General features: G+C 46.2%; 1 protein-coding gene across 1 annotated transcript in view; it reads left to right on the top strand.

The window, feature by feature from the left end:
* Positions 1-13,810, top strand: part of SYNE1 (spectrin repeat containing nuclear envelope protein 1) — a 1,478,055-nt gene that overhangs the window by 719,970 nt on the left and 744,275 nt on the right. Inside the window, exon 74 of the mRNA XM_069234720.1 lies at positions 8,095-8,220. Within this exon, the coding sequence (XP_069090821.1) occupies positions 8,095-8,220 (126 nt within the window). The remainder of the gene's footprint in view (positions 1-8,094; positions 8,221-13,810) is intronic.

Below are 13,810 nucleotides of genomic sequence, written 5' to 3'. Positions count from 1 at the left end.
GACCTTCCCTTTTAAATTAATTAATGTGTTCATTTTCATGGTCAATAGATACAATGTATAATTTAATAAAAAATGTCGGGTGTTGTAAAATAGTTCGGCAGCGTGTTGAGAAAATAGTTTCTAGCGTGAATCTTTTCTGGTTTCATATGCTGTGCATTCTTCCCCCATCTAGTGGTTGGATCCGAAATTTCTACTACTTCACCAAAAATATAATTTTTTTGTCTGTTTCGCTTTTTAGGGTCGAGCCTGCGTTGCATGCGCTCGCGCATGCGTTTCGCAGGGAGACTCTTTTGTATTTAGAAAAGGGCTTGGAGCCCTGTCAACTTCACGTCAGTGTTTTTTATTGGTTGGTGGGCTTCCCTAATAAAATCTGCTTGCTTTCATTAGTCGAAGGCACGCATATGTCATGCCTTTTCCGGTGGCTAGCCCTCCTCCAGTGCAGCGACCAAGTACAGAAAACATGCAAGGCTTGCTGTTTTCCATCGGGCTCGTGGACTTTTTTTTCTCTAATTTACAAGCCCAATCTCGCTTGGCAGAAGTCGAGCGCTTTACATACTTGATTTCGCTTTTTCGGGTTATGTACATAAATGCACTTTTGCCCAATAGGTGAAAAGTCGGGTTAGGAGTTTACAACGCGATCAGCTCTAACATGAGCAAACGCGAGACCCGATGCATTGTAAATGCTTGTTTACTCCTGTTTGCAGCTGTGCATCAACAGAACCTCCATTTGTTGTCTCCTTGTGACGTCTTCATACTTCCTCCGGATGTTCTCACCTTATGTCGCAATGTTCAAATAATTTTTTTCCGCCAATGGGTCTTGATGTCTTTTTTTGCAGAAACTTCTCTGGCTCATAGGAAAAATTGAAGAATTACTGAAAAAGTGCTTGCAAACTTTGCTTTAAAGCCACAGAACATCGTTGACGGACTGCTGTCAGTGAAAGAAGTAAGAGCAGGGTTGAAAATCTGGCAAAACTTCCCAGAGAATGCCCAGACAGGGGGCTTCCTGCACATCATGATGGAGAACTCACCATTCCAATTTTGCAAAAATTGCCATCACAAATACGCACAGAAGGACAAGCATCTGGTGTGTAACCCCTGCCTTCACTCGATCACCGGAGTGAAGATTTTAATGTCTGTGTTGTTTTTACACAGAAGACTCTTGAGGGTGAGAGCGAAGCAAAAATGGCCCATCACTCAATGCAAGGCCAAAAATTAACATCCCTGAAAGATCTGGGACTTTCCAGCGACGAGAAGGAAAATGTAGCAGAGGGAGCAGAAGGAGAAATCTCAGAGGGTGATTGCGAGATCTCTGAGGTCAAGGAAGAGCAGCGGAAGAGCATGAAGGAAGGTGAGAGAGTGGGACACCTCTATTAAGGCTCCCAAGTTGAAAAAATCTGACTCATGGGCATGAAAGGGAGCCTCGGTGTCAAAACGCTCGCTGTCCGCAGGCATGCCCTTCGAAAAGGAGCCACGCGGTACCCTCAGAGAGGTCTCTGGTGGAAATAAAACTCTGAAAAAACATTTGTCGACAAAAGACGGAAAGGCAAAGAATGCATCGATGTCGAATAGCCTGGAACCTCAAAGTGTCCGCTGAAGTTCCAACTCCAGACAATCGCCGAAGGAGGGTTTCTCCTCAAAGAGGAAACACTCCACTACCAGCCCCAAAGACAAAGCCCTTGAGATTGAAAATGAAAGGAAGAGGCTTGAGGCTGGAATGGCCGCCTTGATTCATAAGAAAAAGGAATTGAACAAAAGTATAAGAGGATTCCGAATTCCACCAAAAGCTTTGAGGTCAAAGGAGGTTTCAGAAACAGAATCAAAGACATTCGCCTTCTCTCACAACAGAGCCTCAAAAGGAAGAACTCTTTTATGAGGAAGAAGAGGAATGTATCAATCTTTGGAGGAAGTTGAATATGTGGAAATGCAGTGGGAAGATTTGGAGGGGAATTCAACAGAGGAAGAAGTAGAAACCTATCCATCCAAACCCTCTCACCCTGATGATATTGGCATTTAAAATATGTTCATTAAAAATGTGGCAGAAAAATGTAATGTTCAACTGAAGGAGGAGAAACCCCAGTCCAGCCAGATAAGAAATCAATATCTCCCCATACTAACAACCATTTTTGATCAAGGCAGGGAAGCCTTTAAGGAGCCAGCAACCTGCAGAGCAGTTACACCAATGAAAGGGAAGAAATATGAATTTTCCACAAGATCCAGTATGTATTATGGGTACCATTCAAGCTGATTCCATTATAACATCCATGGCAAGAAAGAGGGCGAACATCCTATCTACATCGGGGTTGCCATGGACAAAGAAAGTAAAAGGATGGAACTGCCAGTTAATGATGGGTGTTACTGTAAGGCATCATTCATTGGTAAGAATTTCTGGTTTTGAGCCAGGGGTTCAAGCAAACATAGTAAATAGGGAGAGCAATTGTTTAGAAATACAGTTGATGAAAGCCTCAATCAACTAAAAAAGGACACTGAAACAGCTAAGCCCATGGGAGCATTGCAGTTTCGAGGAGGAACCCGAGTGGCGTCTTTCACAACAAGGAGACCAGCCTCTCGGGGAACATTTCAGGTGCGGGTCTTTCATCAGAGCTTCCACAGCGGCACCCAGACCTCTGTTTCATAACGAAGTTGGCAGTTCCAACAACACGGAAGGGGTTCCTTTCGAGGAAGAGGGCAATCAACCAGAGGATATAAAACCCCCTCTAGTAAATGACTGCATTGCATCAATAATAAAGGTCACAAAACTATCAATGACAGGAAACATCACAGATTTACAGTACGTTCATAGCACACCAGTAGGTGGAAGACTACATAATTTTCTACAGCATTGGAGGAAAATAACTTCAGACAAGTAGATACTAAACTCAGTTCAGTACAGGTATTGAATAGAACTAGACAAATTCCCTCCAACAAGAGGTCCAAAGAAAAAGATACAAGGGAGGAAACAGATGGACTTCTGAAGGAGGTGAGAGAATTGTTAAACAAACAAGCATTAGATCAGCTCCCAAATCAGGAAATCAGCAAAATAAATTACTCAATATATTTCCTAATTCCAAAGGTAGATGGATACCTGTGTCCAATTCTAGACCTCATGTTTATCAACAAGTTTATAAAGACATTAATGTTCAAAATGACAACTTTACAGGAAGTTATTCCACAGTAGCATAAAGGAGATTTTCTGGCAACAATAGATTTGAAGGATGCTTACGTACACATACCTATGAATGCAAAGCACACAAAGTACCTAAAGTTTGTGGTAGACAGAAAACATTATCAATTCAAGATACTAGCCTTCAGAATAAAGGCAGCGCAAAGAGTGTTCATAAAGTGCCTAGCTACAGAAGCAGCACATCTCAGAAGAACGGGTATTAATGAATATCTATACCTCAACGATTGGATGGTAGGGGCACACTCACAAATGCAAGTAGGACATTCAAATAGTGATGGAGACTTTGTATACTCTAAGCTTCTTGCTAATCAAAGAAATCACCTTCAGTACCAGAACAGGAGAAGATTTTCTTAGAAACAAGATTGAATTAGATTAAGGGGAAAGCATTCTCAAGTGAAAAGAGAACACAGTCCCTTCTGAAGGAAAATCTCTGTTAAACAGAAGGGGGAAGCTCTGACATCGAAGTCTGTCAGGAGACTATTGGGAAAGATGGTATCTTGCATTCCCTTGATCCCATATGTGAGACTTCATATGAGGCCAATTCCGAAGTGGATTCAAAATCAGTGGTCACAAGCGAAAGTGAGTTGAGACGATCTACTGGTTGTCACGCAGATGATGCAGGAGGAAATTGCATGGTTCAACAGAGAGAACATTACACAGTGAAGACTATTTCAGTAACAATAACCACAGATGCCTCCCGTACAGGATGGGAAGCTCATGTAGGCCCTCTGAAGGTATGAGGAATCTGGAGGGAGCAAAATGTGTTCAAACACATCAACCTCCTAGAATTAAAGACTGTGGGCCTCATTCTGAGTCTGGCGCTCTTCAGACTGATAGACCTACAGAGGTCGTCGAACCGCCATGGTTGTGGTGGTCTGACCACCACATTATGACCGTGGCAGAGCCATCACGGTCCGACCGCCGACACCGCCAGGCTGTCTGGCAGTCCCGGCGGTTATAATCTGCCAGGGCAGCGCTGCATGGAGCGCTGCCTTTGGGATTAAGAGTCTCCATACCGCCAGCCTTTCCATGGCGGTTACACTGCCATGGAGAGGCTAGCGGAATGGCCTCTGGGGACCCCTGCACTGCACATGCATTTGACATGGGCAGTGCAGGGCCCCCCATGCACAGCCCCGTCGCGCATCCCACTGCCCACATTACGGGCAGTGGAATGCGTGACGGGTGCTGCTGCACCCACTGCACCATCACATTGGCGCCGGCTCCGTTAAGAGTCAGTGTCACTGTTAAGCCCCTGTTCACCGCAGGGCCTGCGGGCGGAAATGCTGTTTCTGCTCGCTGGTCCTACAGTGAACTCCTGATGGGGCCGGTGGTGTGCAGACCGCACAGACGGCCTGATGGAGGAACAAGTTTGACGAGCAGCCTCTGCCACCTGCCAAACTCGTAATGAGGCCCTGTGTTTCTAGCACTGAAAGCTTTCCAGAAACACATTCAGGGAAATACTATATTAATTCAAACAGACAGCACAACAACAATGGTTTACATCAACAAACAAGAGGGAACTCAATCTCCACCCACAGATATGATTACCTTCATCACGTCAAGTATTACAACATCAGTGAGGTGCATACATTGGCAGGTGCAGTTTGTTGAATGAACCAAGACCATGAGGAATGCATCAAAAAAGAAGCATCACATTACCTCACCTTGTTGTCATATTTTTAGCAGTATTGGTTTCGTCTAAGTTAATTAGTCCACTGTGTCAGAACTACCCTCGGAGCTCGAATCCTCAGTCCTATTGAAATTTTCAAGCAGTTGTGCCCAGAGCCCATTCTCCTCTGCCGCCCTTTTATCAGAGTGGGACAGTCTTAGATGCTGCTCTTCTGCTGCTCCCCAGTCCAGTATGTCTCTCAGCCATCGGGTAACCAGTGGAACTCCTGTTCCCAGCTATCGGATGGGCCAAACAGAATTTCGCTAGGAGAAGAGCCAGTTGGGCAAATATGTAGTGGATTTTCCAGCCCGTTGGCCTGGCCATAGCACCCAATAAACAAGTAATCAGTGTCAAGCGAATCAATAGTCCGGTGGCCTCCTCCATATATGGTATTGGTATTACTTGTCTCCAGAAGGATTGGACCCCAACGCATTCCCATGCAAGATGTAAGAAGGTGGCACAGATCACCCTACATTGTACACACTTGGCCCCTCTGGCAGGATCTATTCTGTTAAGCTTATAAGGTGTAATACAGGTGCGGTGTAGGAAATAGAAATTCAGCGGTTTGAGCCTGTTGTTGTACAACACCATGCGTACTAGGGCAGATGTCTGAGTCCAGTCAGTGTCTGCATTGGGCTCCCCCAAATCCTACTCTCATGCCTTAGGGCTTCAAATCGATACTTGCACATGTCTCCCCTGAGGGCCCTGTAAAAAAGCATGACCAAGTGTCAAGGATGAGTCCATCCAGCACCTCTGCAGGCGGCATTGTGGTAGAGGAAGTCAGGTCCATAACTCCCTGGCAACACTCTCTAATTTGGCATATTGTTAAAACTGACTGAGGCCCACACCAAAAAGTCCTGGGTATCTTGGAAGGTGATAAAAGTGTGGCCAGCGCATACAGACATCCCATGATATCTGAATCTTCCCATCTCCCAGTAGAGTTCCACTGCTTACAGCTGATCATTATGTTTTCCATATAACCTCCCCCAGGGGAATAATAGAGATTTTCAGACATTATCTCTTTAACCAGAAACCTTACAGAAAGCTCCCAGGGAACCCCAAGAGGTGCATATTATTACTGCATGACCTTCCCTCTGCATCCTCCAGCCATGCCTCCAGGGCCCCAGACCTGGATGTACCCAAGGCAACCTGTTTATTCAAGGTGTCCATCTCGGTCTGGAAATCCGCTGTTGAACCCTCTGCCACACGGAACTTGTCGGACACTTTAAGGAGATTACTGAGGTCTTCACGCAGCAGTTTGAACATCAGTGCCACAGTTTTGATTCTGTTCTCCAGGGCAATCCTGGAGCCCTGAATAGTTGCTAGCAGCTCTGCCATAGTAGATTTATTCTCTGGAAGTTCCATATCATGGCCCCCACTCGCTGGAGCTCTGTCATGTTTGCAGCTGAGCAGCAGACGATGGTGTAGTGCACTGCTTCATGTTGTTCCCTTGTGGGTGTCCAGTCTGTTTATTTCTCCCAAATGGTATATCAGGGTGGACACAGGGGGCTTGTTTCTCTGGGTCCCTGATGGACTACTAGGCAGAGATGAAGCCCTCCCTCTGCAAGCTCTGTCCTGTGATATATTCCGGCAAGTGGGGAAAAGCACCCTTGTGTCCAGCAGTGTGGACCAATGTCTCCACAATGAGTGAGGGATATAATCAAGCGAGTGCCACCTCCTGTAGAGACCAGAGTGGTGTGCCTCCGAGGGAATGGAGGGTCCAGGACCACATAGCTGGAGGGCAGAATGCAGTCCACCAGGTGGGGATATCGGTGGTCCAGTTCCAAGAAGGGTCGCACAAAGCAGAGGGAACAACTCCCAACCAGTCGCCCTCCATGGTGCCAACAGGGCTTGAACTCATGGTGCACCTTAGTGGCAAGGGTATGCCAGGTAGACCAGGGATAAACAGGGGGGCGCTTATGTTGGAATCCAGCTTAAATATGGGCCAGTCTCGCTCACCTGGATTACAGCTCAAGCACTAATATCCAGAAGGCCCCACTTCAAATGAAGCCTCCTCCGAGGCATCCTCTGGTCCTGCTTGCTTTGCCGTCCGGAGCTCAGCCCCCAATCCGCCTCATGAGAAGGAGCACCTATAGAGGCCTGGGTGTGGCCGACAGCGATAGCCAACCCGAGGCTCAGGCATCCTCCTCTCAGCCACCAACCTGAGGCTGATGGTTCCTCTCCTTCTGCCGCAGCCAAAATCATAGCACCATGCGAGAGTGGGTCGCAAAGGCCCGAAGAGGCCACAGCTCATTTTCAGCATCTCCTTAGTGCCACTCTCCTGGATTCCGAGGGCACCCGCTCTCGGCAAGCATGAGCGGCCAGCCTGATAGGGATTACCCCCATGTCAAGTGACCTCAGACAGTCCAATAAATCACTGCTCTGCCAGCCTCAAGTCTTGTTGCCTAGCGCCATCCAGGCCCGCCACAAGGAGTCTGCACCCTGGGGCCCCCCATCCCACGAGGCCTGACAACAGGGTGCTGGGTTGTTACAGGGGCGGTGCCCGATTGAAAATGGGAGTCCGTAACAGGATTTAGGCCAGGATAATGAAGGATTAGGCTGGGGTCGGCGGGAGCCTCCTAGCATGTGCCCGATATTGGCCAAGGGGGTACTGATCATTAATATGCCTTTTTAACTCTGCAGCTTTTATCTGTATTGCATATGTTGGCCATAAAGAAACATATAACAATTGTGATAAGGCGATATCAGTGTGTTTCCAGCTCCAAAACCTTGCTAAGGTTTTCAGTCACTCTGGAGAAAAAATGTTTAATGCAAAGTAAATAGGTGATAAATTATTGAGATAAAATGAAAAAGGGTCTTACATTAGTATAGCTACATTATTGTATGTTCCAGTGTAAGACCAATTGTACAGAACATGCATTTTCTTCATGGCTTGCTCTCTTCTTCATATACAATTCAGTTTTGAAGCATACATTACCATCTCCCATTTCCTAAAATACCTTTTAATATGTGAATGATATAGAGCACTCATACACTGTAACAGAAGTGTGTAATGTTATGCTGTGAGTGTTTGATTAGCACACATCGTCCCTTAGTTTTGTATGACCTCCTAACAATGTGGTCTGTCTGGGATGTGTGATTTGTTTGTGGTTATAGCCTTCAGTTGCAGACTGTGGTTTAAGATGTCTTATGATTAAGTTGTTTTGGTTACTAGGTCCATGTCTAAAAATGTGTTGCATCTGTTGTGTGATGTGAAGGCTGAGAAATACCTGTTTTCCTTCAGGTGAAACATTACAGAGCCCTCCATGAGCAGGCCAGTACCTACATGGACCTCCTCTGCTCCAGATGTGACCTATCAGATTCTGAAGTGAAGCACACTGCCACGGATATTCAGCAAACAAAACACACGGTGAGAGGCTACTTGAATTATACTCTTCTGTTCTCTAAATGCCCTGTCTCTGCTAGCCTACCTAGGAGGTACACTGAAACTTAAAACATTTACTCCAAATTTGAAAATGTTATTTATTTCAGAAATAAGAAAATCATTCTAAGAAAGACAATTTTTTCCAAAACTGTGAATAAACAGTTATTGGTGGTTTGATATTAATATTTGTTTGTGTTTCTTCTGTGACAAATCATATCAAATGAAATCCGGTACATTTGTTAAAATTAAGGACATTGTATAGATGTGGTAGTGTCAAACTGTTTCTATGCTAGTCAGCAATGAACCATTTTGAAGGTAGGTTTATCCTTAATATGACTGACAAAATAAGTAAATAGATGATTGTAGGAAGCTGGCTCTTTATATAGTGGACCAAAATGAAGTACACTGGGTAGATGGTCCAAGCAATCCCCAGAGGTATCACAGAGGCACAAGTGGCATCCCAATTGCCCTCTTTTTGTGTGGTGTGGTTGAGCAGTTAGGCATGTAGTGTTTAGGAGACATGTTACAAAGACTGTGTGCCATGTCATGTTTTCACTTTTAGGTAGCACCTTGTCACACAGCCTGCAATGGCAGTCACCATGAGTTCCGTGCTGGGTCCCTGTGAGTGGCACAAGTTGTGCTGCAACTCTTAGGGCCCCTCTTCTGTGCCTCTGCCCTAGATACCAGGGGTACCATTTACTAGGAGGTTACCGAGGTGCTAAAGGACCTGACCAGTTGGGGACCAAGTGACCAGGGGTCTTGTTTTGGACTACTGGCACAGGGGACCTAGTTAGCAAGAACCCAGTGCACTTCAGTCAAAGTTTCATCAACAAAACAGGCAAAAAGTGTTAGAGTACTGCAACCAGAACCCATCTCCCTACATTGGTGCAGTACTCAATATTCCAGTACAGTGCTTCTCTCTTTTTAAATGAAACTCATGATTAAGTAACTAATGAAGATTTGAACTGTAATATAAAGTATTATGCTAGTGATTTCTGTCTCATACAAAATGTATCTTTGCAAAACAAATATGTATTTCTTTTTACATCAAGACAGAAAAAACCTCCTGTAAATCTCAAAGCAGTACAGAATGCAAAGACAAAATTCAATAAAACCGAGTTGAATCTTTACACAGATAACTATAAAAAAATAACAGTATGGGATTTAACTACCTGATTTATATATTTGTAGTAGGCATAGTTGACGGAGTATTCTTATTGCCAATATAATGGTTTACCTGACAAATTTATAGGTGGTGGACCATAGTTTGCCAACAGTAGAGACTACTCCTTCTCCGCAGTGGCCAAAACTTCTCTAATGGCCCAGTAGGATAAGGATCATCAGAGAAATCGCAAATTGTTCGCAGGCCCAATTTAGATGGGCCAACATATAGCTGTTTTTACTGCTGGTCACCACAGGAAAACCCTGGTTGCAAGGGGCAGTAAAAATCTAAAAGTGCCCCCCTCGCCATGGGAAATGATTTTCATGTCACGGGGATTGCTTATTTATTTTCAAAAACAAAAACACACACTTAGCGATTTGATTTTTGAAAATAAAAAAACGTTTTTGAAACTTTACTGTACAGCTTCATTATTTTTGCCATACAGCAAAGTTCCAATACATTCACAAGACCTGCCTTGACTGCATTGACTGTAGTTCCTGTGAATGGTAGAAACGTTCATTAGGCTGATGGATATTTCTGAATTTGGCAGACAGGTGCTTTGTCTGGGCAGTGGAGTAATTTACTCCTACACCCAGACGGAACAAAATCCCTCAGCTAAATATGAAATCAGCCCCTTTGATTACTCAAGGTGGATGTCGGAGGTCTTAAAAAACAGAGGACAGTGAAATCGAGAATTCACGTCTTTGGGATGGACATAGACATGAACTAGAGTTGATAGATATGTAAAGAAAGACATTGATCTTAGCCATTCTGCAAGAACCTCTGAAGCACTCCCAATGCCAACTATGAAAAAGGTAAGAGGGCAAGGACATGGAGCGGAGAAAGAAAAAATTAGGAAGATAGTGGTTTTAGCAATTAAAAATTATAGTGGTGTAATTATTTTAATTCTGAAGTCTACAAAAGTAATTGATGGAATGCTTGAATCATACTCAGCCACTGTTAGTTACCTGGTGCCACATCCCAGTCTATCACTATTTTGCACACCATGCCATCTCAGTTTGTACCTAGCCATAGGGAAATCAATCTTGACCCTGCTCCAGCGGCAACAGTTTAGCTCGAAATGCCAGGCCAATTCCTCCCCTGAACCGGAACACAAGCAACCCAGGAATGGTTTCACCCTAGTAATGGCTAATCAGCATGGTATAGCATGGTTTCAGTGAACTAGTGTGCACGAGCCCTAGGCCTGAGCATGCCTGCCCCTCTTAGGGCGACAAATTAAAGTATACAAAAAAGTGAAAGATGGAATGTTTTCTGCATATGCTTTATTTTAAGTAATTGGTAAATACTCAGGCCATACCCCAGAGCTTTTTATTTTGCACACCATGCTACCATGCAATCTCAGTTTGGACCTAGCCATATGCAAATCAGTCTTGAATTTTCTCCAATGGGAACAGTCAAGCCCGAACTGCCAGGTCAGGTCCTGCCTGAACCGGAACACCTACAATCCATTTTTCACTTTGGTTCGGGCTCATCAGCAGGGTACAGCTTGGTTTTGGTGACACTGTGTGCACAGAACCCACGTCTGGACTTACCCAGTCTCACTTAGGCTAACACACTAAAGTATACAAAAAAGAAATGCCTGAATTAGGCTCAGACACTTGTAATTACTCATGTCACATCCCAGACTATTGTTATTTTGCACACCATGACACTTCAGTTGGATCCAGCCATATGCAAATCAATCTTGAATCTGCTTCAGTGGGAACAGTCCAATCTGACTACCATGCCTGGTCCTTCCTGAACCTAACACAAGCAACCCAGAACTGGGTTTGCCCTATTTAGGGCTCATCAACCAAGTTCAGCATGGTTCCATGGACACAGTGTGCACAGAACTCACATCTGGGCTGACCCATCCCACTTACAGTAAAGCAGGCTTCCCGAGTGAGTAACTCATGAGCTACTGGTAGCTGTCCAGATACCTGTCTGTACCTCTTCTGTGTGCAGCCCAGCCCATTAATTTTAAAGCTGTGCTTGGGAGAGTTAATATATGTACACCAATGTAAGGAAATGCCTCCTTGGCATGGTTACCGCCTGACTTTTTGCCTTTGCTGATGCTATGTTTTGAATTGAAAGTGTGCTGAGGCCTGCTAACCAGGCCCCAGCACCAGTGTTCTTTCCCTAACCTGTACTTTTGTTTTACACAATTGGCACACCCTGGCATCCAGGTAAGTCCCTTGTAACTGGTACCCCTGGTACCAAGGGCCCTGATGCCAGGGAAGGTCTCTAAGGGCTGCAGCATGTCTTATGCACCCTGGGGACCCCTCACTCAGCACAGACACACTGCTTGCCAGCTTGTGTGTGCTGGTGAGAACAAAACGAGTAAGTCGACATATCACTCCCCTCAGGGTGCCATGCCAACCTCACACTGCCTATGCAGTATAGATAAGTCACCCCTCTAGCAGGCCTTACAGCCCTAAGGCAGGGTGCACTATACCATAGGTGAGGGCACCAGTGCATGAGCACTGTACCCCTACAGTGTCTAAGCAAAACCTTAGACATTGTAAGTGCAGGGTAGCCATAAGAGTATATGGTCTGGGAGTCTGTCAAACACGAACTCCACAGCACCATAATGGCTACACTGAAAACTGGGAAGTTTGGTATCAAACTTCTCAGCACAATAAATGCACACTGATGCCAGTGTACATTTTATTGTAAAATACACCCCAGAGGGAACCTTAGAGGTGCCCCCTGAAACCTTAACCAACTACCCGTGTAGGCTGACTGGTTTTAGCAGCCTGCCACACTCGAGACATGTTGCTGGCCACATGGGGAGAGTGCCTTTGTCACTCTGTGGCCAGTAACAAAGCCTGCACTGGGTGGAGATGCTATCACCTCCCCCAGGCAGGAGCTGTAACACCTGGCGATGAGCCTCAAAGGCTCATCCCCTTTGTTCCAGCACCGCAGGGCACTCCAGCTAGTGGAGTTTCCCGCCCCCTCCGGCCACGGCCCCACTTTTGGTGGCAAGGCCGGAGGAAATAATGAGAATAACAAGGAGGAGTCACTGGCCAGTCAGGACAGCCCCTAAGGTGTCCTGAGCTGAAGTGACTCTAACTTTTAGAAATCCTCCATCTTGCAGATGGAGGATTCCCCCAATAGGGATAGGAATGTGACCCCCTTCCCTTGGGAGGAGGCACAAAGAGGGTGTACCCACCCTCAGGGCTAGTAGCCATTGGCTACTAACCCCCCAGACCTAAACACGCCCTTAAATTTAGTATTTAAGGGCTCCCCTGAACCTAAGAATTTAGATTCCTGCAACTTAAAGAAGAAGAGGACTGCTGAGCTGAAAAACCCTGCAGAGAAGAAGAAGACACCAACTGCTTTGGCCCCAGACCTACCGGCCTGTCTCCCTCCTTCAGAAGAAAACTGCTCCAGCGACGCTTTCCCCAGGACCAGCGACCCCTGAATCCTCAGAGGACTGCCCTGCTTCCAAAAGACCAAGAAACTCCCGAGAACAGCGGCCCTGTTCAACAAAGACTGCAACTTTGTATCCAGAGGAGCTGATTTAAAGACCCCTGCAATCCCCGCAAGAAGCGTGAGACTTGCAACACTGCACCTGGCGATCCCGACTCGACTGGTGAAGAAACAACGCTACAGGGAGGACCCCCCCGGCAACTCCAAGACTGTGAGTAACCAAAGTTGTCCCCCCTGAGCCCCCACAGCGACGCCTGCAGAGGGAATCCCGAGGCTCCCCCTGACCGCGACTGTCTGAATCCAAAATCCCGACGCCTGGAAAAGACCCTGCACCCGCAGCCCCCAGGACCTGAAGGATCGGAACTCCAGTGCAGGAGTGACCCCCAGGAGGCCCTCTTCCTTGCCCAGGTGGCGGCTACCCCAAGGAGCCCCCCCCCTTGCCTGCCTGCACCGCTGAAGAGACCCCTTGGTCTCTCATTGAAACCTATTACAAACCCGACGCTTGTTTGCACACTGCACCCGGCCGCCCCCGCGCTGCTGAGGGTGTACTTTCTGTGTGGACTTGTGTCCCCCCCCCCCGGTGCCCTACAAAACCCCCCTGGTCTGCCCTCCGAAGACGCGGGTACTTACCTGCTGGCAGACTGGAACCGGGGCACCCCCTTCTCCATTGAAGCCTATGTGTTTTGGGCACCACTTTGAACTCTGCACCTGACCGGCCCTGAGCTGCTGGTGTAGTGACTTTGGGGTTGCTCTGAACCCCCAACGGTGGGCTACTTTGGACCCCAATCTGAACCCCGTAGGTGGTTTACTTACCTGCAAAAACTAACATTACTTTACCTCCCCCAGGAACTGTGAAAATTGCAGTGTCCACTTTTAAAATAGCTAAATGTGTTTTATGTAAAACGTATATATGCTGTTGTGATTATTCAAAGTTCCTAGAGTACTTACCTGCAATACCTTTCAAATGAGATATTACATGTA

Source organism: Pleurodeles waltl, chromosome 5 (genome assembly GCF_031143425.1).
Source record: "Pleurodeles waltl isolate 20211129_DDA chromosome 5, aPleWal1.hap1.20221129, whole genome shotgun sequence".
In the NCBI taxonomy this organism is placed as follows: domain Eukaryota; kingdom Metazoa; phylum Chordata; class Amphibia; order Caudata; family Salamandridae; genus Pleurodeles; species Pleurodeles waltl.
This window is presented reverse-complemented; position numbering and strand designations above follow the sequence as displayed.